Genomic DNA, 25,998 nt, shown 5'->3' with positions numbered 1-25,998 from the left:
ACAAGAAGACCAAAGAAGTCAGGTCATTCAATTTCGAATAAAGATGTATTAGTGATATTCTTTTCATTCATAGTCCAAACATTTCTGATTGGGTTCCATTAATATACACCAGAACTAGAATTCAAAGAAACAACAGACACGACTTTTTTTTTGCTTTTTTTAGACTCATGCCTCGAATTTGACATAAGCGGTCATCTCAGTACCAAAATCTATGACAAACGAGACGATTTCAATTCTAAAAACACAATCCCCCCGCCCTTATACCAACTGCATCTGCATGATATACATTTCCAAACTAATTCGGTATTCAAGAACTTGCAGCTGCTACTCAGACTTTATAAAACGTCACCACGGTTATGCTAAAGAACGTCCCGGATATCCTTGTTCTAATATATATCATCAGAAGATACCAAGACCTTGTTAATACTTTTTCCGTATCAACTTCATTAATGATACATGATGATATTGAAATATAGATTCTAGGTACTTATGTTATTTGTCATCTTATTAACGTTTTATAGTGTTCTTTTATTTGATTTTGAAAAGTATTTACCTTTATTGCTTAGACCATTTCTTGGTAATATCCTGTTGACGTGGTCCGGTACTTATCTCACCATTGTGGTATTGTGCTATGTTCATTTTTGTATTCTTGTCTTCCATTTGTGCTTTTGTCTATCTGTTATTTTTCTTGTTTGTTTGGTTTTTGAAGTGATAACGATTTTTATTTTACTTTTTATAGAACCAAGAATTGACTCAAAAATACTACAAACAGCAAGTGCAATCGTTTATCTTTCAGTTAAAACAGACGAGACAAACGAAAACTTAAAACATTACAAAATGAACTGGAAGAGAACTGGTACTTTTCTAACGAATTAAATTAAGATCGATACAGTCACATACGATTCTTTCATATTTTGACAATTATTTATTAGCTGTTTAAAATATACTTTAGAAAAACAAGTAATTTAAAATTACATATTATTTATCTGACCGATTTTTGTTATAAACTATTAGTAATAACAATCTTTCAAGAAACCTTGTGTATTTCAGTTTGAAGCCATTATGACAGCAATCAAAACGTATCATGCTGTCCTTCCAATATGTATATTATATTTGCTGAATAATGTCAACCTTGTAAATGTAAGTATATTGTCAACATAGTTTGCGCTTTGCTACAATCTAGGCAAGTACAATATCTAATTAGATAAAACTTAATTCTACAAAATTACAGCAACTGTTGCTCGTATTCATTTGTTTTTAAGCTCAAAATGAGTGCTGAATATCTTATTAAATGCGATATGTTTTTGAGATATATAATCGTTTATTCTCTCTACCTAAAAAAATTTGACCTTTAAATTATGTATTCAATCGTTCGAAAGACGAAATCTAGATGATGTACCAAGTATAGACACAGCAAAAGTTTGTGACAGTAAACGTATCACAATTGTTATTCGGTTTAGACATTTAAAACTGTTTACAAAAGATTAACAAAATTAATTAAAAGGTCTATTTTGCGTATTCATCATTTCTTGATCTACATAAAATATTTCAGCAAAATTGTATAAATGTATTTCTTAAAGTTGAGATATTTTTTCGTATTTTTAAAACATGTTTCACATTGAAGAAAACTAATGATGTATTTTCGTATTTAGGTTAATATCGTTTCTATGGATTATCTTTTTTTATTGAATGATAAAAACATGCTTTCAATGCATATCTAAGTCAACAACTTATTGTAGTCTCACCACCATATGCAACACACATTATTTTAATTAATGCAACAGCACCTTAGACATCAATCAATTTATAAAAATATGACAAATGTTAAATGTTGTTTGTCTTTTGTGTCTTTTGTTTAGTGTTTTTCTGCAAACAGTGCTTGTGGTGGGACACATGGATGCTGGGGAGACTGTACAGGAAGCTGCTCCTACTTACTTATGTGGAAACCTGCAGTGTCTGGTGTAACTTTTACAATGAAAGTCGCATTATCATCAGATGACGATCAATGGGCAGGTTTCGGATTTTCGACATCTGCATCAATGGTAACATATATATTCAGGCAAAAGAAATTGGGTTTTGTCGTCTATATGATGGTATTTTTTCCCCAATTAGTTTGCTCCATGAAGCCGACATTATAGTGAAGTCGACATGACTTATGAGTACTTTTTATTCGGTAAAAGTGTTGGTGAAATATAAACCTCTATTTATCTTATTGTTTATAGATATTTCTTATGATTTTTTTTGAGAATTTGGATTACAACTTAATAGTTTTATTAGTGGTTTTTTATACTAGTAACAATTCTCAGTTGGAGCAGTTATTACCAGAACGTTTCCCACTGAAAAAAAAACTGGTTATGTGGTATCTTACTTGCTGAGACGTAATACTTATTGTTTCTTAATGAAAAGAGAGGATATGGCGTATTAATAATACACAAAAATGCTTCCCGAACATTGACAGAAAACTAAAAATGGGAACAATGCTTTTATTGCTGTTCTTCGGTCTCATTGTCAAAATAGGAAAAAAATATAAAAAAAATGTTTTTGCACCTTTTCCGCTGTTCTAGATACAAATTTAGCTGATAACTTGGGGTCGTTTACGCTTTTTTGTGTTATTTTTTTTGCAGAAGTTTCATTTCATATTTTGCCCTTTTTAAATGTTGACAAATAAGTCGTCCTCCAAAGTGCGTGTAATATAAAATGCAAATGTTATTGGTTGTAGCAAGATTCCAGTGTGACATCATGCCTTATGACAAATAACACCCTTTACTCCTGAGAATTCTTACAACATTGCAGGTGGAAGAGTAAACACTGTTGTAACAAATGTAAGTTACTTCACTAAATTATTCTATAATATTTAAAATTCAGATTTAAAAATGAAAGTTATAGGTAATGACGACAGCACAGTTACCAACCATAAAAGTTATTACTTGACAATATGTAAAATTAAAATGTGATATTCAAAGAATTCTCGAAAACGTTAATGTTATAATACAACATTAATATTAAATCAAGAAGTTATGAGATAAATATGGGCCGATCACCGACAAGATAGAAGAAAGACCGTAATGTGTTATGAAAAAATGAACTGTTCGCAAAACACATTTTCAATACAACTTTTATGAATTTTGGGTCCTCAATGCTCTTCAACTTTGTATTTGTTTGGGTATATAACTTTCTTTATCTGAACGTCACTGTGGAGTCTTATGTGGCGTATTAAATTTTAATCCTGGTAACTTTGATAACTAGTAAACATAGATTCTTGGAACCGATTTTTAACGACAAACGCAATACAATCTCTTAAACATTTGATTACAAAATCTATCATTTTTTTTTAACAAATGATGGTGAATATTGGAAATTCTGTATAAATAATAAGAAATTCGCAATATATGCATTTCGAACCTATTTTTTTTTCGTCAGCTGTACATGAGATTTTAGTCATTTGTATTTGAATACCAAATGTTCAATTTAAGTAAATAAAAATGTCTTTGAAACAGGTTTGTTATTCCGTCGGAAGCGTGCTGTAAATCAATAATGGTATTTATCCTATGGTAGTAACACAGGCAATTGTATCTAAAAAAATACTTATATCCTTTAAAATCACATATTATTATATTAAATTATATAAGTATTTTTTCAAATAAAAGTGTCTCCGTACTCTTTTCTGTTCTGGTAATTGTTACATCAACCAATGAAATTCATACATACACATTTTGGAAGATGTGTATCATTACGACATGTACGACAATACCTGCGATTCCAGAAAGGTCTCTTAAAACAGAGAGTAGAATTGAGCGTTGTAAAAGTGCCTGCATTTTAATCAGATTGTTATCTCTTGTCAATGGTATTTCAAACCAAATATTCGAAATCAGAATTTAAAAAAAAAACAGCAATAAAATAGATATAACACCCAAAACACTCCAAAACAAGCATCGGAACACAGGCGCAGCGTGGGGTATTCTTAAAACAAATTTTGCACCATTTTGTCAATTTATAATTGGTCAATATCAAAGTAAAATGCCTAAAAAATAACTGTCATTATATTGAGTGCGTCTTACATCTATGAATTTCTGTAAATCCGAAAAGGGCAAAACAAGAAGATTATGCTAAAACTACAGAATACGTGAGTCCAAGCAAATACATATAATTATGTAACTGTTTTATGTCAAACGATAAACTCATATGATAACTTTGGAAGACGAGGTTATTAAAGAATCATGGGAATAAATAAACACCATTATGATGATAATTCATGCTGCCATTTGTTCATTGAATAGTAAAATTTGAATGATGTAATACTGATATATCCAAAAAGATTTGTTTCAACGATGGCTTTGCGTCTGTCTTATTTCAGCCAACGAACGGTTTAACAGATACCTCGGCAAGTTACAACAACGGCATTCTGACGTGTTCGTTGACAAGAAGCAACACGAACTCTGACCCAAAGGTTTTTGATCTTACTCCTGACTACTATATACTGTTTGCGAGAGGGACAATCTCAGGAGGTACTTTACCATTTCTTAGTTTATATTTCGTTTTTTATATGATTTTTATTTATTTTTTGTAAAGGTCGTACGATGACTATAGCGTACATCTATGTTATGTATACTCTGCATGTCAAATTTCCTATTGTTCATATAAATTACCACATAGGTAAGAACTATTACAAATCTGAACTGAAATTTCAAATTTCAAATTTACATAATAAGTAATATTTCAGAACATATAACAAAGGCCATCGGAGTCAGAGTAATATCGAGCTACAATAAGAGAACAACAGATTGTCAGTTTACATTTATAAATCATTGAACAGGTTAAAAGCTTCAGACGAATTCGATCGTAATAACAAATGCTCAGAAAAAGAAAGCAGAAAATCATATATAGCTGTGGAAATTCTTCCTCGAAAAAAGAGGTCAGTTTCTTCTATGTATAATGATTTGGGACGAGAAATTAGAAGTAGGCTTTATGTCATTATTTTGGTTTTCTGCATGTATTAATTGATAGGTGGATTATTGTTTCTTTGTATATTTTGTAAACAATTAGTAGATTGATGGGTAGGTAAACGAGTGGATGATTATTTTATGATAGATGGAGATTGGCTGTTTAAATTCAAGCTAGCGTCCAATTAAATTAATAGAATAGATTTTGTTTTAGTGAACGATTGTTGTCTTAGATCATCTGATTTCACTCCCGGTTTTTAGTGGAGTTCGTGTTGTTTCTTATTTATAACTGTTGATGTAAATGTCTTTTGGTTTTATGAGTCTTTGTTTACTCCTTGGTTTTGATTGTTATTGTCTTAATTCGAAATTAAAAGATAATAATTATTTCGCACATGACAAAACAAATTGAAATCGAATGGAATAAAAGAAATGTGCTAAAAAAAAATTAAAAAAAATGAAACTGAAACAAATAAATGAAATGAGATGCATTTATAGATATTTGTAAAATTACCGAATGAAGTGTAATTTTGAAAAAAAAGTTATCTTTGTGAGATGTGACTATTCATGTTGTGAAATTTAAATACATGAGTGCTTAATTTATGTGTGATTGTGACAAATGCGTTGTTATGTTTGTGCTGTCTATTCTTTATCTTTATATATATGTGCTTGTAACCATGATTTCTGGGTAAGAAATCTGTTTGCCCTAAAAAAAAAAAACACGTCAGTTTTTGGCCATAGTTTTAAGAATATCTATTAATATTTGCAGTATTAGACTAATTCGTTGATACAATATTAATTTTCATTTAAAATAATACAACTGATAGCTCTTGAAAAAAATATATCCCAAACTCGAAATGAAAGCAGTCTTCATGTACCCAACTGAAAGGTTTCAAAGAATCTCCAAATTAACAATAATAATCATTTAGAAAAAAACAATGACCTAAATTTATTCTTTTAAGTATTATATTTTATTTTTTAAGTTTATAGTTGATTCTTGGTTGCTCAACGTCCTTCTGCATGCAAGTTTAGGACGATAACAATTGAACAATACATTCAACATTTGGGACTTGTAATAGGGGTCGACCCGGACGATGGGCGGTAACTTTATAATGTAAACCGGAAATAGTCACCAACTCCTGAAAGAGTTGTTGCAAACGTTTTAAAGTACAGGAAGCGTGAGATTATAAGATTTAAAGGCGTACCGATTCTGACCGGACTTTGCTTTTAATTCCCGTACAACAAACTAAGCCTTTTATATCCTTTCACTGAGTTTTCAACAAGAGCTAAACGTTGTATTTTTATCAATATCAATCTTCCAACGACAACAAAAGGATTATCTCATTTCAAGGAAACAGAGAAACATTTATTTATTCATTGTAAACAAAAAAGATGTAATATTACCTCGAAATTTTATTAGAAGACTTTACTTACGTGGACAAACATAATTACTTTTTATTTTACTACACTAAGCTTTACTAACTCTATTTTATTTATTCTAACAAATCTTTACCAGTATTTTTTCGGCAAATCAACATGTTGACATTAAAGGAATATACCACACAAATTAATAACTCTTAGATGACTTATCAGGCTTTAATTATATAGAAATAAGACGTGGTATGAGTATCAATGACACATCTCTCCACCCAAGTAAAAATTTATGAACTTAAACCATTATATGTTAAAATACGACCCTCAACATGGAGTCTTGGCCTACATCGATTAGCAAGCTATAAAGGGCACCAACAATGACCATTGAAAAACCATTCAAACTGGGAAACCAACGGTCCAATTTATATTAAAAAAAAAGGAGAAACGAGAAAGACATATGGACGTCATACACAAACGACAACCACTGAACATCAGGTTCCTGACTTATGACAGGTACAAACAAATACAGTGATCGTTTTACCTAGCGCTTTCACACTTACCTGATAAATTGGTTTAACAATACAAATTTATACACAAGTTAAAACATGAAAACCAAATTACCAAATAGTCAAAATAATAAACCACAGAAAAATACATCAAGCGAAAACCAGTATAATAAACATGTGAAGCTCTCTCACAGCCGAACAACCTATATTTGTAAAATACAAGGGAATCTTTCTTTTATTCCTTTAATACTGTCTCGTTCGGAGGTATAGAAAATATTAATTTAAGGTTGCTTGTGCTTCAAACCCAGGACCTTCCGCACATCACGTGAGAACACTATCACGAGACCACTGAGACAGATTTTTGTAAAAAGGGATTCGGTTTGGAATAAGGATATCTCCTTTTTCATGCTTTTTCGTTACCTGTCTATTGATGGCCAAGTTTTGTATTTGGATATTGTTGTCTTAGTGCTGGTAAGGTACTCGTGACAATTGTCTTGTAAAGCTGCTTGCAGGCATAGCTCTGAATAATTCTTAAATCAATAAATAAAACAAATTTACTAATCTTCATATATTTTACCTTGCCAAATAGTCTTTCTTTTCGACAAAAGGGCAAACTATACTGGAATATAACTTGTTTATCTTTTGTTTCTAAATTCCAGGAAACAAAGAACAGCATTCATTCACTGCCAAATCCAGTTCAGTTGTGGACTTTCAGTCGACAAAGGATCTTAGTGTAGGTTCAGCTTCAGATGTGGCGAAGATAAAACCTTTCAAATCAATATTGGTCATGTTAAGCGTCTCTGCAATTGTACTATTCTCCATGTAAAGGGTGCGTCTAAACACTGCTAAGGAGTCCTTAGTGCACTAAGGACTATACAATGCCACTAAGGACTAGAAGGACTGCTGTTATATGTATTATTTTTTACTTATTATGTTAGAGATTGGAATTTAATGCATAAATTTCCATTTTTATAGAAAAATAATCATAAATTAACTAGATATTCAACATTATTTAGACACGTGCCCGTTTTTCTTTGATGTGCCGAAAATCAATGAACCGTTTGACACGTGTCAAATTACATAACTGATTACACAGGAATCATGCTATTTGTTGTGTTTAATGGACAAGATTGGTAAAGTTGGATAATAATAAATGAATTGCTGTTGAAATATTATTAATGGGTTTTTTTTTCAGAATGAAGAAGTATTTTTTCAAGTGTATTTTGCAATTATTTCTTGAAAATAATAAATTTGTATCAATAGAGCAATATATCTAATGAAGGTTTTTTAATTTGATGTTCATATTAATAAATGACTGAATATATATTTCTTTTAAATATTTTAATTCACATTTATATAAACATACTTATATTATACAGTTATTAACATTACATTTCATAGCAACCCTGTTCGGGCAACCCTAGGTCTTTTTGTCTGACATGGTTTCTTGGCAAGTATTTGGGGGTAATGGCATGGTAAAGTCACTTAGAGTACTTGTCACAGTTTTTCTTTTTCTGCAGTCAATCTAGACTTGTCACTGTCTTTTATAAGTTTATGAAAAAGACGATCTTTTTGATCAGATGATTTTGTAAGCCAGCATTGATACAATAATTGATGGTGTTCATAGTATCCAAACAGCAGGTAATTGCCTTGGCTGTACAGTGCTTGTCTTATGTCGGCAAACTCCAGCTTGACTACTTCGTGGAGAATTTTCACAAGTTCTGGTATACTTTGGGGTTTTCAGTTAATCGCCTTTTTGAACACATGATTTATAGATTCACAATTGTTATTTGTCCATAAATCAACATGCTGAAGTTGATTACGAGGTTTCAATACATATTCGTACAATCGCTCTGAAAGTTTTTGAAAGTACGTGTCGAAGTTGTGGTGACAGACAGATATGTTTGCTGCTTTTTTTGAACTCGTCATGATCTTGGGCTGTGATAAGTCCAGTAGAACCTAAAATTTAATCTAATATTTCGTAGCGTTCTTTGTCGTTTGAACCAATTTTATTTTTCAGGTGGTCGGATACATTATCTTTAATGTGTTTTGTACATAAAAGCCTTGTTGCGTTTGGAAAAACGCTATCTAATGCTTTAGTCAGACCACCTTCGTCGTCACTACCAACACGTATCTCTTTACTGTTAATTGTTTCTTGCAAGCGTGCTTTAATGTGTGACAGGAAGTATGATAGGATAGAAATGATCCTTCCCAATGTAAAAACAATAAGCCGATGAAAATTGGATGACCACCAGTTTCCTTACGCACAACTTTATTGGTTTTATAGACAAAATTAGTTACAAATACTGACCCGAGGTTGAATGTTCTGTCGATGCTTAGGATTCCGCCTGATTTTATGAAATGTGCCATGTCAAGGAATTGTTCTTTTGTGTAACAAATAGCAGACGGTGGTTTATTGTTACCTTCTGTGTGAAAAACGTCCTCTACAAAATCGTCTTTGTTGACCATACCCATGACATGTACAACTTGATCGGCAATATTACCCATAGTTTATTTTTGTTGTTTTTTGTTGTATTTAGACAGAGTTTATTTCTTTTGCGTATGCTATGGTTCATTTTCAAAATTTATTATCATATGAAGAACACGTTTGAGCAATATATTTGTGGACAAAAACGAGTTCAATACGATAATAAATTTTTACTACATGCAACCAATATGAAAAAGATGTGGTATAATTGGCGATGAGACAACTCTTCACAAGAGACAAAATGATACAGAAATTAATAACCATAAGTCACCCTACGGCCTTCAACAGTGAATTAAGCACATATCACGTAGTGATTATTTAAAAAATTACTTATTTAATGCAAGCTACATGTAAACAGATGTATTAAGACAAAGTTTATTTCTTTTGCGTATGCTGTGGTTCATTTTCAAAATTTATTATCATATGAAGAACAAGTTTGAGCAATATATTTGTGGACAAAAACGAGTTCAATACGATAATAAATTTTTACTACATGCAACCAATATAAAAAAAAAAGATGTGGTATGATTGGCGATGAGACAACTATTCACAAGAGACAAAAGACACAGAAATTAATAACCATAAGTTACCCTACGGCCTTCAACAGTGAGTAAAGCACATACCACATAGTCGTCATTTCATAAATTATTTCATACAATATGTTAACCGAACAATTTTGTAATAAAAAAGAATACAAATTGGATTTCCTTCTCACAAACATGTTCTTCTTTAAGAAATACAGAATTAAAGAAATAGTATTTGAAAATATCTGTCGGTATTTTTCTTTTTTTTTCACATTATGCGGTAAAGGCATATTTTCAAGGCATTTGTACAAAGCATTCTCTTTTTTCTGTCAAAATTATATCTCTAGCTCTAAATTAACACATACTGGAAATTATTCGTAAATAATGTTCTAAACACTGCGGAACATTTTAAAAAACATTTATCTCTTGTATTGAACCACACTATTATTTTATTTATTATTATTCGTTTTACTGTTAAGTCTGTTTTTTGTTATATCTACTTTACGTGACTCTGCATTTATGTATGCCGTCATACTTTGAACGACAAAATTATGATATGTCTACCTGTGCGAATTTCAAACGCGCAATTTTACACCAGTACTGAAAACCTTCCATCCTTTACGTGTAGACTTTACGTGTCAGTATTCACCTCAGAAACTTACAAACCTTTGAATAGACTTATTAAGAAGGGATATAATTACGATACTGTTGTCAAGTCATTAAAGATTGCATATTTTGGCGTTAATATTGAGTCACTGATAAGGTCTTTGCATCGGAACTAAACACATTTATTCTAAAAACAGTTGTTGGCATGCCACGGGTTATGTTCTTCTCATATATGTTATGATGGTATGATACTAAACCCCTAACGGGAAGGATTGTGCCTGATGTTCATATGATGAAATCATAATCTTTCAGTCAGTTTAATTGAAGTCTGGAGCTGGCATGTCAGTTAACTGCTAGTAGTCTGTTGTTATTTATGTATTATTGTCATTTTGTTTATTTTCTTTGGTTACATCTTCTGACATCAGACTCGGACTTCTCTTGAACTGAATTTTAATGTGCGTATTGTTATGCGTTTACTTTTCTACATTGGTTAGAGGTATAGGGGGAGGGTTGAGATCTCACAAACATGTTTAACCCCGCCGCATTTTTGCGCCTGTCCCAAGTCAGGAGCCTCTGGCCTTTGTTAGTCTTGTATTATTTTAATTTTAGTTTCTTGTGTACATTTTGGAAATTAGTATGGCGTTCATTATCACTGGACTAGTATATATTTGTTTAGGGGCCAGCTGAAGGACGCCTCCGGGTGCGGGAATTTCTCGCTACATTGAAGACCTGTTGGTGACCCTCTACTGTTGTTTTCTATTTGGTCGGGTTGTTGTCTCTTTGACACATTCCCCGTTTCCATTCTCAATTTTATTTACATAGATAAATAAAATCGTATAAGATAAGCAAAATGAGGATGTTAAATTTTGATGTATGCCTTTTTGTGCTTCTTCGTTACATTTGTTGTGTTTATAGTGATTAAGATGATAACACAATGTTGACTGCTGTACACCTATTTTTGACATTTTTACTCTTTGAGTATGTTTGTTTTGTTCACGCATCGTTGACAATGTAATGGAATTTGATGCGACTGCCATACAAGTGAGAGGTTTAGCTAGCTATAAAACCAGGTTCAATCCACCATTTCTACATTAGAAAATGCCTGTACCAAGTCAGGAATATGACAGTTGTTATCCATTCGTTTAATGTGTTTGGACTTTCCTTTTTGAATTTTCCTTGGAGTTCAGTATTTCTGTGTTTTTACTTTTCATATATTTGAAATGAAACCTAATCGGACTAAAATTCGGTAAATGATTTTTTTAAACTTCTTTTACTTTTAGAAAAAAAACAAATGTCAAACAATTTCAAATAAATAAGTACCGTATGAAGCCTTTGTAAACTGATATCAAGTTGAAAACAAGTGGTTTTGACAATATGACAGTTTTTGTCCATTCGTTTTTGATGCGTTTTGTTATTTGATTTTGCCATGTGATTATGGACTTTCCCAATTGATCCTCCTCTAAGTTCAGTATTTTTGTGATTTTACTTTTTGATAAACCCCACGGACGCCACATGAATTTTTTTTCAATTCAATCGTTATTCGTACTATGAATTAAGCAGTAATAGAAAGTGGAAAAGTAAACATGATGATTTATAGTTTTTTAGACAAACATTGACCAATTCTTGAGCAGTTTCAGATTTTTCTCTAAAAAAAACCGGTTGATCGGGGTTTTATTTATTAATTTAGCAACATTAAAAAACATACATGGTCATATATCAATTAAAATCCAATGTTCACTCAGCACTAAAAGTTTATATATACATATAACAAAGTAAACGTCAGTATACTATTATACAGTACTTGTGGTGTAACACCACTAATTCGGGCCCGGCCAGAAAGCACATACCAGAAAGTAGTACATATTTAACGCAAAATAGTTCCTACGCATGAGTGTAACTTTCAAAATATGTAGGATATTTAGGTATTTTTGGCATCAAATGAAAGCTAAAGGACTGGTGATCATTGTAGAACACTTTTGGACTTTTAATTTTAAATATTAAAAAAACTGCACCAAATTTTAAAAAGAGGGTACATTTAGTCTGTTTGTCAGATCTGAAGTACCTGTTTTGGTACATCCGAAGTTCTGGGAACCAGTTCTTTCTTATATGCAAGGTAAGGTATGTTGATTTTTTCAGTAGAAGACACCATAAAGTGTTGCTTTGAAATGCAATGATTGCCACTTTATTTGAACTTAAAATGAATGAGGTGTGCCTGGTTGAAATGGAGGAATTTAACATAGAAAGTAATGGGACCATGAATTAGTGGTGTACTTCCTTGTAACACAGTTGACATATTTGTCAAAGCGGAAAACTTGTAGCCAACTAACTTAATGAAGTCTAACCTAGTAATCTCTTCTCTACCATACTTAGACTCAAAATACACTTTCTTAAATACCAGGGGCCCAGAAGTTCAAACAATTATTAAGGAATTATATAATCATAATAAAATACAAATCAAGAAAAAATACTATAATAAAATAAAGTCTTATACATCATTATTCTCATTTTTTACAGGTGAACTACAGGTAAAAATGCGGAAATGTAGTATCTATTTTTTTTTTCGGAAAAGAAATGCACGAAAATGCGGAAACGTTATACGCCCCTTAAATTAAAGAATCTGATTGTTGAATTAGTTGTTATATTATATGGCATGTGTCAATCGGTTCATTGATTTTCAATATATCAAAGAAAAACGGGCACGTGCCTAGATAATGTTGAATATCTTGTTTATATATGATTATTTTTCTATAAAATTTGAAATTTATGCATTAAATATCAATCTTTAACATAATATGTAAAAATAATACATATAACAGCACTCCTTCTAGTCCTTAGTGGCATTGTATAGTCCTTAGCAGTGTTTAGACGTACCGCCATGTAAATACTATCAACGAATAGAAGAACACTTCTGATTTACAGGGAAAATCATTTTTGCTTTTCAATATTACACCAATATCAACCAGGGACACCCATATAGTCACAAGTGCTCTGCTCGAAGAAATATATTTGTTGATTGTTTATATGGAGTGTGGTATCGAAAAGGCCGTATCATTTGTATTAATTATAAACATGTTTCTTAAGAAGGTGATTTCTTTTTTGTGGCATGACGTTATACAAATTTCGGGGTTGAATAAAGTTTTTGAAACCGTCACTGATATGATGACATGATATAAACTCATCACAGATAACAGGATTGAAATTTTATATTTACGTGAGACGCACGTTTTGTCTACAAAAGACTCATCAGTGACGCTCGAATCAACAAATGTTAAAAAGACCAAATTAAGTACGAAGTTGAAGAGAATTGAGTACCCAAACTTCCTAAAAGTTTTGCCAAATACAGCTAAGGTAATCTATTCCTGAGGTAGAAAAGCCGTAGTATTTCAAAAATTTAAAGTTTTGTTGACAGTTAATATATAATTATGAACATATCAATGATAACTCAAGTCAACACAGAAGTGCTGACTACTGGGCTGGTGATACCCTCGGGGAATTGAAACTCCACCAGCATTGGCATCTACCCAGTGGTTGTAAATAAACTTATCATATCAGACAGATTAGTGGTTTGATAGAGCTCTTGCAGCCGTTACTGCTATTGATATCATCATGGATGGCTGATACTCCACGGTTGCCATGGATTGTATTACACATACAATATACTTACATTTACTACTAGTTATATAATAGATAGTCGTAAACGTTAAAATCAACGTATTTACCGCGTTTTCTTTCTTTCATATTGATATATCATTTTTTTTTAATTTGAATTGAATATGTTGACCCTAGATTTTTGTTTTGTGTTCTTTTTATATGTATATAACATGTCATTAGTATACTCAGAATTGTAAACGAGTATTTTTAGATCTAACTAACAGGTTATACCATCTTGGATATTTTACAAAGTTTATTTTACAAAACCATTATCATGCTTTTCAAAATTTGTAAACATTGACGAAATATATAGAATCAATTAATTCCGTTATATATGTTCAAGAAATGAGAGGGAAATATAGATTTATAGATATTTATGTACAGGTTTTAAAATCTGTGATATCATAAGTACAAATAACTTCTGTACAAAGCATTACAACAATTTTATCATATTCAATACATTTTAAATGTATATGCCACTTCTTAATGTGATCCTGATGGGATTAAGTTGACATAACATTTATGTTTTCGTCATTTGAACAATATCCGAGTTTCAAATATTTTTTCAAAGATCGGTACATAACCATTTTGTGATTAAAGCTATAGATGTAATAAGCATCAACAATCTCGAAAAGTCGTTGTCAGCAGAAATGTTCTTATTTGAATTGGAATATGATTAAACAGAAACATATAAACATGACAGTTTTTTGTTTCTACTCAGGATTTCTTTCAACATTTGAGATGTCGATACACGCATGTGAAATCACTTTTTTTTAAATTATGGCAGTTGCAAGAATGTAAGACCGTCCGTAATAGTAAAATCGGTTGATGTTAATCTGCAAATGTTTATACATCAGTGTCAAAGAATAAGAAACTTTCATATCAGTTTCTAGATATACATATATCTAGTATGTGTTCAGTAAAACAATGATTATTTTTTAAAACATTTGGTTTGAATTTGCAGGAAGATTATTTGACCAATATTCATGTTTTTTTTTGTAGATTTTTGTGAAAAAAATTGAAAATATTCTTTGCATAAGTATGGTATAAATTTATGTGACAATTGTGTTTGGAAATATTTTTTTTTATCAAAGTTTATTGATTTTAGAAAACGGAACCTTTGATGAATATGTGTCTAATTAAAAAAAATTATTTGGTATGATTCTAAAACAAGATTTAATTAGGATCATTTGGTAACATTTGGCCCTATAGTTTCAGTGGAGAAATTTCTTTAAGAGTTTTTGTCTACGGACGACGATGACGTATGCCTAGTAATAACAATAGCTGGCATGGCCTTTTAGCTCAGCTGAATTAAAACATACAGCTCTTCATACTTTGCAGTGCAACAACTGCAAGCAACTGAGGATAAATGATGTATGAACCTATTAGAATATGTTTTCGACCTCAGCTTTTTCCTGAACCAATTTTATCTTAGTTTTATGATTTTTCTTTCTGATTTGTTACAAAGGCTTCAAATCCGATTTCAACTACGGAAGATACGGTTTGCTGACGCGCGGAATCATGTCTTTGCAATCAGTTTGACTGATTTAGTTTAAACATATTTTATTTACTGAAAGTAAAATGGATTGGACACAAGTAAGCCATACTTATTAAGTCCGCTCCGAATAGCAATGAATTACAATACAATATTAATATGAGCATGCAAAAATAAAAAAATATACAATACTTTATGAGTCTATCAATTGAAAAAGGTGAAACAGAAATAACGTAAAAATTGGTAATGATGATGATAACGATGATGACGTAGATGTACCATCTACATAAAAAGAAATCTCTCAGACCTTTTAATAAATTCGAATACATGTTTAAACATATTCACGTTTTTCTCGTACGAGAGGTTCGGATTACCAGATGTTAGTAACTTAACATTCAGTATAAGGTCATCAGGAACAGTCTCAATGTTGCATCCACAAAAGCAAGATGGATCAGCAATTATATTGACCCTAAACTAGTCATAGTTCAAGAAAGATGAGAAGCATCTGCATTGTGTTAGTATCATATTTAGTTTCCTTGGTCCATATAGATAGTGCTTAGGTACATCTTTATTTGTGGAATTGATTTGAAAAGGAACAAATCGATATGATTCCATAGTCTAATAGTTGATGGAATAAAATATTATTTAGTAAGAGATGGTTGATCAAGATCTAGTGTGCATTATTTTGCCAGATATATAGTGTTCATACAAAATACAGCTTTTCTATTGATACTATGTCATTTGATGGTCAAACTTATAGATAAAAAATAAACTGACAAATCCATGGCTAACAAAGAAAAAAAACCAAACAAATAATAATACGTAAGACACAACATAGAAAACTAAGCAAAACTAAAGACAAAGCAACACGAACCCCACCAAAAACTTGGGATGATCTCAAGTGCTCCGGAATAGTAAGCAGATCCTGCTTCACGTGTAAATATCAGACCAATCGTGCAAGTTCATGATGGGAAATCAAGTTCGTTAAACCACCTTACCAACGATCTAATTGGATTGATGAGTCAATGTTCTGTGAGAGTGCCTTAGACTTTGAAGGTAAATTATTCAGATGAAAAGCACACGGTATTATGTTTTCCATAAAATCGGTGGCCGAGTGGTCTAAGTAGTTACTACTGTAATCACTAGCCAGTCAACACTGAGGTTGTGAGTTCGAACCCCGCTCCAACGAGTGCACTCGACTCCAATATTAATTGCCTAAGATTGTCAATTTTCCTATCGAAGGTCGGTGGTTTTCTCCGGACACTTCGGCTTCCTTCACCAATATAAACTTACCACCGCAAAATAGCCTAAATGCGGTGCTTAAAAGTGGCGTTTAAACACCTAAAATAAAAATCACGGTATTATTTGACGCCTGTAGTTATTCTGCGGTCAACTGTTTTAAGTTGTTGTCTGCATCATCTGACCATCAACAGCATTGCTCTTGCTTCTTGTAAAATTTAGCATTTATTTCTTTACTGTGGAATTTATATAATTATATATAATTATGTATTAATTCAAATGAGGCAGACTTAATATAGTTGCATAACTTGATACCCTAAAGACACATACATGTAAGCTGTGACGACCCAAACACAAACGCACACTTAATACCCATGCACACTTACACAAGAAAAGAACACCATAACCACCACCTTGTTCCAGAAAATTTAACTTATGTAATATAATTAGGTGAGAAATAACAATTGGACCTATATAAAGCATTTGAACTTTTATGAAAAAGCCTATATATGGAAACCAAAGTATATCATCTACTCATTAGATAAAATGTTATCAATTAACATTTATTTTACATTATTCACACAAAGAGGGGCAAGCAAACAATTTTTAATTTGAGCTTAATTAACATTAAAAGCATTGTCCATTAAATGCATGTTAATTTATTCAATTATAAGGACTTAGTTACCCAAATCCAGTACTTGTATTTGATATTATGAATTGTGATGACTATATATAGACATGCTACAATAGATGGGTCTTTTTCATTGGCACACGGAATAGTCATATGATTTTTCCACGTTCTTTGCTGGTCATGCACCTGCCAAGTATATGCATATTTTCCTATTACAACATACGTTTAACGTTGCTCATCTGAAATAAGGCAGTCACCAGATGAATGCTATAGTTGTTACACAAATTTATTTTCTGCATAAATGATCTTGAATATTTGCCAATGTTAGCTCAACAAAAGTGCACACGCTGTAATGACTCGCACTCTTTACTAACCGTTGATATTATATTGATACTCCAAAATATAAAGCGTTACTACAACTATCACATAAAACTTTTATGTTCTAAGAAAATTAGGTGAAGGTCATATAAACCAAACAAGAAATACATGTACACCTTACAATCATTCAATTCGCTGTATATAGCTATATATAGTTGACATATTGCTTATAGTGTCTAAGACAATAAACAATGAAAATGAGGTCAAAGTCAAATAAAAACTGCAAGACTGAAATGTACATCATAAAATATTTTCATACACCAAATATAGTTGACCATGAAAATGAGGTCAAGGTCAAAGGACACCTGCCATCTTTACATGTACACCTTACAATCATTCCATACACCGAATATTGTAGACCTATTGTATATGTTCCAGACCGTATGAGGTTTTGGACCGTACGCGTACGGTCTGGACCGTATGCGTACTTTTTCAAAATACGCATACGGTCGGACCGTACGCGTACGGTCTGACTAATATTAAGAAGTTGGTCAAGTTTATTTGATACAAATGTATATGGTAGATCAACATAACTTATATCTGAAATTAATATAAAAAGTTCAATAGTAATTGAAATAAAAACTTTTCATATTATAACTATTTAAAAAAATCACGCTTATTCAATCTGTTAATCTCCTGTATTTAGCATGTAAGTAATTCATTAATAGCAGCCCAGTATGCTCATTGGAATTGAATTCATCGGAAGTAAACATAGAGTGGGAGAACAATAGTTTTAGAATATTTAGGAACTTTACAAAAAAATGCATATGAAAAGGAACATGCATGATCAAAACATGTTAATGTAAAAAAAATATGACGTTCTCTGTGGAAACCAGTGTCACCTTGAGTAACAAAATAGAATTATCGGATAAACAAATATTTAATTTCAATTGTTCGCTTATTCACTTCATCCATCTAACTGTAATTATAACAATTTGTATAACGAAAAATAAAGATTTTGTTAAATGTTTGTTTGAATTTAACCCATATGATCCCAAAACAAGTATGGTCAGCTGGACCGTACGCGTATGGTCCGACCGTACGAGTATATGTATACGGTCCGGACCGTACGCGTACGGTCCAAATACTCGTATGGACTGGAACATATACAGTATAAGAAAACATACCAAAACACAAAACTTAACTATAACCACTGAACCATGAAAATTAGGTCAAGGTCGAATGATATCGCCAGTTGGACATGTACAGTTTACAGTCCTTCCATACACCGAAGATACTCGACCTTTATTTTTTCGTTGTTAAAGTTTGTGATCAGCTTGTTGCCATCAAAACAGTGCAATTTTGTGTGTGTTATACATCTAATTTATTCGCAAAAAGAGATTCCCTAAATAAATTAAGCCTGGATCATTCACTGTTCACTTGTGAATGTAGTATAATTGTCAATTAGACAATTTCTTTAAAAGAAACAAAAAGTCATAGAAGTTAGCAACTAAAGGTCACTCTACAACCTTCAACAATAAGTAAAACCTATACTGCGTAGTAAACTAGGAAATGCCACAAAATAGCAAATGTAAAACAATACAAACGAGAAAGCTAACGACCTCAATCATGTTCAAAACAATGAATTAAAAACAAATATGTGTTCATAAAGCAATTTAAAACACATAAGTTTAAGCAGTTGCAAAATGAGGCAGAACACGCACTAAACGATATTTACTGTCTGTAGGTTCATTATTGGCATGAGCTACTTCTTTCTGTAGGAGCAAGATCATTCAACTGCTGATAAATCAACCACCCCTTTTTTTGACTAAATTTAATTTGCCCCTTTTGCCTATTACTCAAGTTTTCAGAGCTTATAAATGATCAAGTGGTTTTCGTTTGTTGCTGTGTGTCAAAATTGTTTTTCATTCATCATTTTGAAAATGAATTAGGCCGTTAGTTTTTTCTTTTAAATTGTTTTGACTTTTTTTCAGTTCCGACCGTACAGGATCCTCAGGGGTAGTCAAGGTCAATACACCCTTAACCCCTTTTCATCACATATGTCATTTGGTGCCTTTTATAGCTTACTATGCTGAATTGGTTTTAATCATTAGTGAAGGTTTTATGGTGTCCTATAGTTATTAATTTCTGAATCATTTGGTCGCCTGTGGAGAGTTTTCTCATAGGCAATCATAACACATCTTCTTAATATTTCATATTAGTTTTACGCTTGATTAAGGTGCAAATATTCTAGCATTTCATTGGTCAAATTTCTCTTTGGTCTATAATTAACTTCCCGAGTTCTCTTGTTAACATTGCATTAAAGTTCAAATCAAACAAATTTTCAAATCATCCATTGTTTTATGTTTCATATTAACTCCGGAATTACGGAAATAATTGTTAAATAGTTGATTTATGGGATATATATCAGCCATGTACTCAAGATTTCGGAACAAGTCATAAGTCATCATACAGACTCTAACAATTTTCAAAATTAAGAACTCCTGAATGGTTAGATAAAAAGATACTATATGAACAAAATATGAAAAAATGTAAAAGAAAAAAGTTAAAGATAATTACATAAACCAAAAGAAATTAAGGAAATCTCAAAAGTTAAAAAAAAAAATGAAGAATTACGATACGTTTTTATTCATCATTGTAATTCATTTTATTTTTAAGTTGATCAGGTCCATAAGGGTCAGTTTCCTACTTGGCTTGGACAAGATATCTAGTTATCTAGTGGAAGCATGCTCGCCTCGAGTTCTGGGATATTGTTGTTTCTATCTCTGACCGGATGAACTCAAAGTTGGTATTTGCTGATGATTCGCAAAGCACACTGCATTTATGAATAAGAGCTATAACTGGTCGACCCGGAGTGACAAGGTAGGTTAACATGTCTTCCTGCTAACAATTACTATGTTTTTAACCTTGATGTATTATTTTTTTGCCAATAAATTTCCATGCCTTTGCATAGAAAACTTTTTCTTTACAGGTTAAATAAGAAGAACAGAAATATAAACGTGTACCTTGTTAACACGTTCTTTTGAAATTATAATGGTTTATCAACTTTTTGTCCAGACACTTAAGCTTGTGACATTTGATAAAGTCTTAGTAGAAGCTGCGTGCTCTAACACACCAAGTGAGTTGGGAAATGGATATCTAATATGCAGGTGAAGTTGGTATATTGCTGCTAGGTATGGGGAGATTGATAAATTCTAAATTATGATCGTCTCGTTTGTCATAGATTTTGATACTTAGATACCCGCTTATGTCAAATTCGAGGTATGATTCTAAAAATGTGGCGGAGGAAGCCGTGTCTGTTGGTTTTTTATTTTCTGAATATATATTAATGGAACCCAATCAGAAAAATTTGAATCTATTTATGAAAAGAACATCATCAATATATCTAAATGTGAAGTAAAATGATCTGGCTTGTTTGATTGCACAGTTCGTTTCATATGAATGCCGACAACTGGTTAAAATGTTCTACCTCTTGATTCAACAAATATGATTTCAATGAGAAACTCCGGCATATTGATCACTTGTTCCTCGTTGTAGCATGTTTGAACTTTTTGTTCAATATTTAAAAATGCCGTATGGTATCCAAAAGCAATTAATTAATAGCGTATGCTACCATTTTTCAATCTAAAAGCATTGTTTATTATTTCTTTAAGATGATTTTTGGGATGATGGAATAAAGAATAGAAATTCAAAGATTTTGATAGAATCAATTCTAGAGAAAGTTTGAGATTTAAAATTATCCAGAAACTCTTTGGGAATGTTTAAGATTCCACTTATGGTAATGAAACTTCTGAAGACTTCCTTTTACAGCTGATATGAATGTGTCTAGCTAATGGACAATTCCGTTGTGAACAAGTATATGAATCGATGACGCATCGTTGTGTGCACACAATTTTGTGAGGCTTATGTATCTAATTAAAACATGAAAAGTCAGCAGATTTGCTATATAATGTTCATTAAGAAATCAAAATTCGCCAAAATGTCATCCCTGTCGAATAATATGTCATTGTCGATCATTGTATGTAGAATTATCTGAGTGCTTATTGATTCTAAATTCTTTCACAAGACACTAGTGGCAGTACGATTAACATACAAACCACAATATTATCGGAAGATTTGTGAAGTGCAAATATTGCTCTAGCTGCATTAGTTTATTAAGAGATAGCATTATTTATTTGCATCTTATTTCTTTCCTTTTTCTTTCTTTTTTTATCTGTCGTTTGTGTTGGTATTTATTATGATCACGGGTACATAAATGTATCCAAAAGTATTTAAGAAATAATTTGAATGATTTGTTATCCCAGTCTAATTTTAAAATTGATCCATCTATTCAATAGATTTAAATAGACATTTAAAACTTTCACGTCATCTAATAACAGAAAAGGTCGAAAACAAGACACATAGTATTTTGAAACATGTCACTGATTAAGAAATAAAGTATGAATTACAAATTATACATGGGGAAATAACCGAGATACATGGAAATAATTTTAATTAACTTATGAATAAGGATAATGAATAAAATAGTCTCGGTGACCGATTTCACATTTACCAAGTCGTTAGTTCATTTGAATTACTTTGAATTAATAGATTTATTGATGAAAATGGTAACCTTAGTACTACTAAATGCTTTATAGAATTTGCTATCAGTATTGAACAGAATAAGCTAATTTAAAGAAGCTAATTTATTTCCACTGAACAAAGAAGTTTTAAAAAAAGGGAGTGGAACACATTTAAAATGTGTTTCGATTTATCTACATGTTGTGTCGAATTATAACAACATTTGGAATAGCGTGTGTAAGGTTGGTTGCACTATATGCCATTGTTTGATATGCCATAAATATTTATAAATAAATGTATTTCGAAATTGTTTATCACCTTTTATTTCTTTATCTACATTTCAAATGGAACTGAATCTTCTTTGGTGTCGTTTTCAGTTTGTATGTAAACTGAGTATGTACACCCTATTATTACATTGGTTACAAAGAAGTACATTGATTTCCCAGTGAAATAAAAACATATAATTTCAAATGTTAAATAAACGTGGTAATTTCACATGTTAAATAAACGTGGTAATTTCACATGTTAAATAAACGTGGTTATTTCACTCCTCTGACGTCATACAATAATAGCCGTTGTCATGACGTCCGATTAAAACAAATTGGAATGCTTAGAAAAAGACATAGATTTATGCAAGCTTTTCATCATTGCTGTATCTCTTTCAATTAAAAGATCGAAGATTAAACAGTGTAATGTTTTTCTTCAATGGGTCCAAAATGTAACGGTCATTATGTCGTGACGTCATAAATCGAATGTTATTGTTTGGCATTTACGTCACAGATGTCGAGCTGTCGTATTTTCTGGCATATGAAATGCAACCTTGAAAAACGCTCGGCAGCAAAAGGGTTAATTTCAGAAAAAAACCATTTAGTAAAAGGTTAATCCCTTTACAGATTAACACGTAAAGACCAGATTGTCAATTGAACAAAAAATATGCTGTTCGACATATCATGGTTTAGTTAGGCAAAAAAGGTACGGGTTTGAGAACAAGTAAAACGCTTTATTTCATGTTTTGCCTCCAGGCTGCCTGGAATATGTGTTGGTTGTAGCTGTTTGTCCATGATTACATGCCATTTTTACGGAGTAGTTGGTTGTGGTGGTAGATGTTGTCTGCTGTTCTATATGGCATTTTTTTCAAGATTCTTCTTTTCAATGTATAATTTGATAATAAATATGGATGTAAATATTCAGTTCGCTGGTTAGGAATGATGCTTAAACATACTTGTGTAATGCTGATTGGTCTGTTAGGACCAAATTTTGATCCGTTAATCCGAGGACTTTCGTTTTTTTGTATATATTAATCATCTTTAAATTTATTATCATGCGTTTCTGATTTAGATTCGATTATTCTTTAGATTAAAATTATTTATGCAATACTTTTTGAATTAAAACAGTACTGCTTCTATATCAATTATGTATTAAAAACGGATGATAACTGTATTATATTATTGTTATTAAAAATAATGGTAGTCATATTGGTTTGTCATATGTTTAATATTTGAAAATTGAATCACCATCTTGTGTGAATACTTTTAAAACCAACCAGAAACCTGTTTGGTCTAGACATACCTCGGTCCGATCAATGTTCCATTTCAATATAGACAGAACTATATATATTATCATTTTTTGAGACAACATAAAGGGCTTAATATAATTGAAAGTAGAAATTATATGAAACTCGTCAATAATAAGAGAGAGAGATAGAGCGCGCTAACATTAAAAGTATATGTTTTACCGATATAACTTAAGATTACTAACACTGTAATTATGTGTCTCCTTTTTTGACAGTATCTCTCTTTTCTATGGGATATGGTAAAATGTAAGTGATTCCAACATATGTGTTGCACATTTATAAAGTGTTCATTTTATTTGCATTGACATCTAAATATTGACCTATAGAAAAAAGAATAATAAACAAAACTGTCCCGGGGATTTATTCAACTTTAATACTAAATCATCAATTTCCATGCTTTTACTTTTAATACATTTGATCATGAATATGTTTACTCCTGTATAATAAAATGCTTTTTATGATTCAATTAGTATCGACATAAAAAATAACCTAATTTAAAGAAATTATTATTTACGGAAGGGTATTTAAGAAGGTTATGTGAATTTTTTCCACTCAACTATCAGGTGTGACGGATTTAAATTACTACATGAAGTACACAAAGGTTATAAAAATATTTTGAAATAGCGTGTTAAAGTAATTTAACCTTAGATAGGGACTCATTTGTATTGATTTCACATTTTCCCTATTTAAATTCATATCAATTTTTTTTATAAATATTTCAAAATACTAATAATATAGTTTTGTATGTCACAGTTGTAAACAAAAGCAAATAAATTTAGTACATTTGTGTGAGAGAAAAAATATTGCGTTTTAAATAAATAGAATGGAGACAAATCCAGAAAAGGATTTCTGATCCAAGTTATTGTTCATCAATGTATCAAAATTAGTTAGTTTTTAACGTTCAAAAAGATACCATACTATTTTCTATAGTAATTTGATGTACTATCAAATCTATAATGGTACCTTTTGAAATACTTAAAACTCACACCGCAATACATTTAAAAAAAATACAGAAGTGGATATCAAAGCTACAAATAAAAATACTAAAAGACAACGGGTAACTTAAACTATAAAATATAACATTGACGGAAAAGTTTACTTGAAGATCGTCTCCTTTTTATCTCTGTTCCGTTCACTTTCAATGATTATGGAAATGTAGGAAGATTAGACCAAACAAAAATATACTATATTTTTTTTTTTTTTTTGTTGGTGTCGTTCAGATTTAGTATCGAAAAATCCGACACCGAGAAACTATAGCAACCACCAAGACGAATAACAACAAATGCTTAAATAGATAATTTGAATTAATAAACAATTTTAAATTTTGAAACATTAAAATATATATCGTACACGAAAACTCGCTTGTGTGCCTTGTCGGAAGGCGTAAGGGAGAAAGTAGACTTTTGTAAAAGTAACAAAGTAAGTATGAATTCCATATCCCGCTTCTAGCTTTTTTTCACAAATTTTGTCAGAGTAGTATACGAATTTAAACTTTACTTGGGGATAATTCCGAAATACATTCAAATGCATTTTGCATGAAATTTGTAAGTGTTTATTTCATTTGCATTGGCATTTTGAATAAACTATTAATTTGAAATAAGAAACGAATTTGCCACAGTGACTGATTCGACATTCATACGAAGACATCTATATAATTGTTTTTAATTTAATAAAAAATGAGAATGGAAATGGTATTTTTCATGCTGCACGAAATTTATGAAGTCTTTATTTCATTTGCCTTGGGATTTTGATTTAACTACAACAACAATTATAAACGAAGTTCCCACGATTAACAGGTTCAATATTCATAGACACAGGCATTTATTTGTTAACTCTTTTTTTAATCAGATAATAGGTTTTAGCACAACTAATTTAATAAGGTATTAAGGCCACACCAATTTGATTCCTTGTTCGACGGACCCGCCCGCACCTATTTTTTTCAAAACAGAATTTTTTTATTTTTTTTATATTCCCGCTTCCCGCATCCGGAAATGTAATCATGTCCATTTCCCGCACCGTTTTTTTGTAAACATTATAAAAAGATATCAACATTTGTTTTTAAAATCACAGTCTAA

General features: G+C 31.3%; 1 protein-coding gene and 1 long non-coding RNA gene across 2 annotated transcripts in view; both read left to right on the top strand.

Moving 5' to 3' along the window:
• Window positions 1-25,998, top strand: part of LOC139488288 (putative ferric-chelate reductase 1) — a 47,939-nt gene that overhangs the window by 877 nt on the left and 21,064 nt on the right. The window contains exon 2 of the mRNA XM_071273786.1: window positions 1,051-1,140. Within this exon, the coding sequence (XP_071129887.1) occupies window positions 1,063-1,140 (78 nt within the window). The 5' untranslated portion in view covers window positions 1,051-1,062. The remainder of the gene's footprint in view (window positions 1-1,050; window positions 1,141-25,998) is intronic.
• LOC139488291 (uncharacterized) lies at window positions 1,860-8,143 on the top strand. The gene is made up of 4 exons (XR_011655980.1): window positions 1,860-2,042; window positions 2,720-2,822; window positions 4,355-4,505; window positions 7,477-8,143. It is a non-coding gene; the product is annotated as an uncharacterized lncRNA (long non-coding RNA).

The sequence above is a fragment of the Mytilus edulis genome, chromosome 9 (genome assembly GCF_963676685.1).
Source record: "Mytilus edulis chromosome 9, xbMytEdul2.2, whole genome shotgun sequence".
In the NCBI taxonomy this organism is placed as follows: Eukaryota; Metazoa; Mollusca; class Bivalvia; order Mytilida; family Mytilidae; genus Mytilus; species Mytilus edulis.
This window is presented reverse-complemented; position numbering and strand designations above follow the sequence as displayed.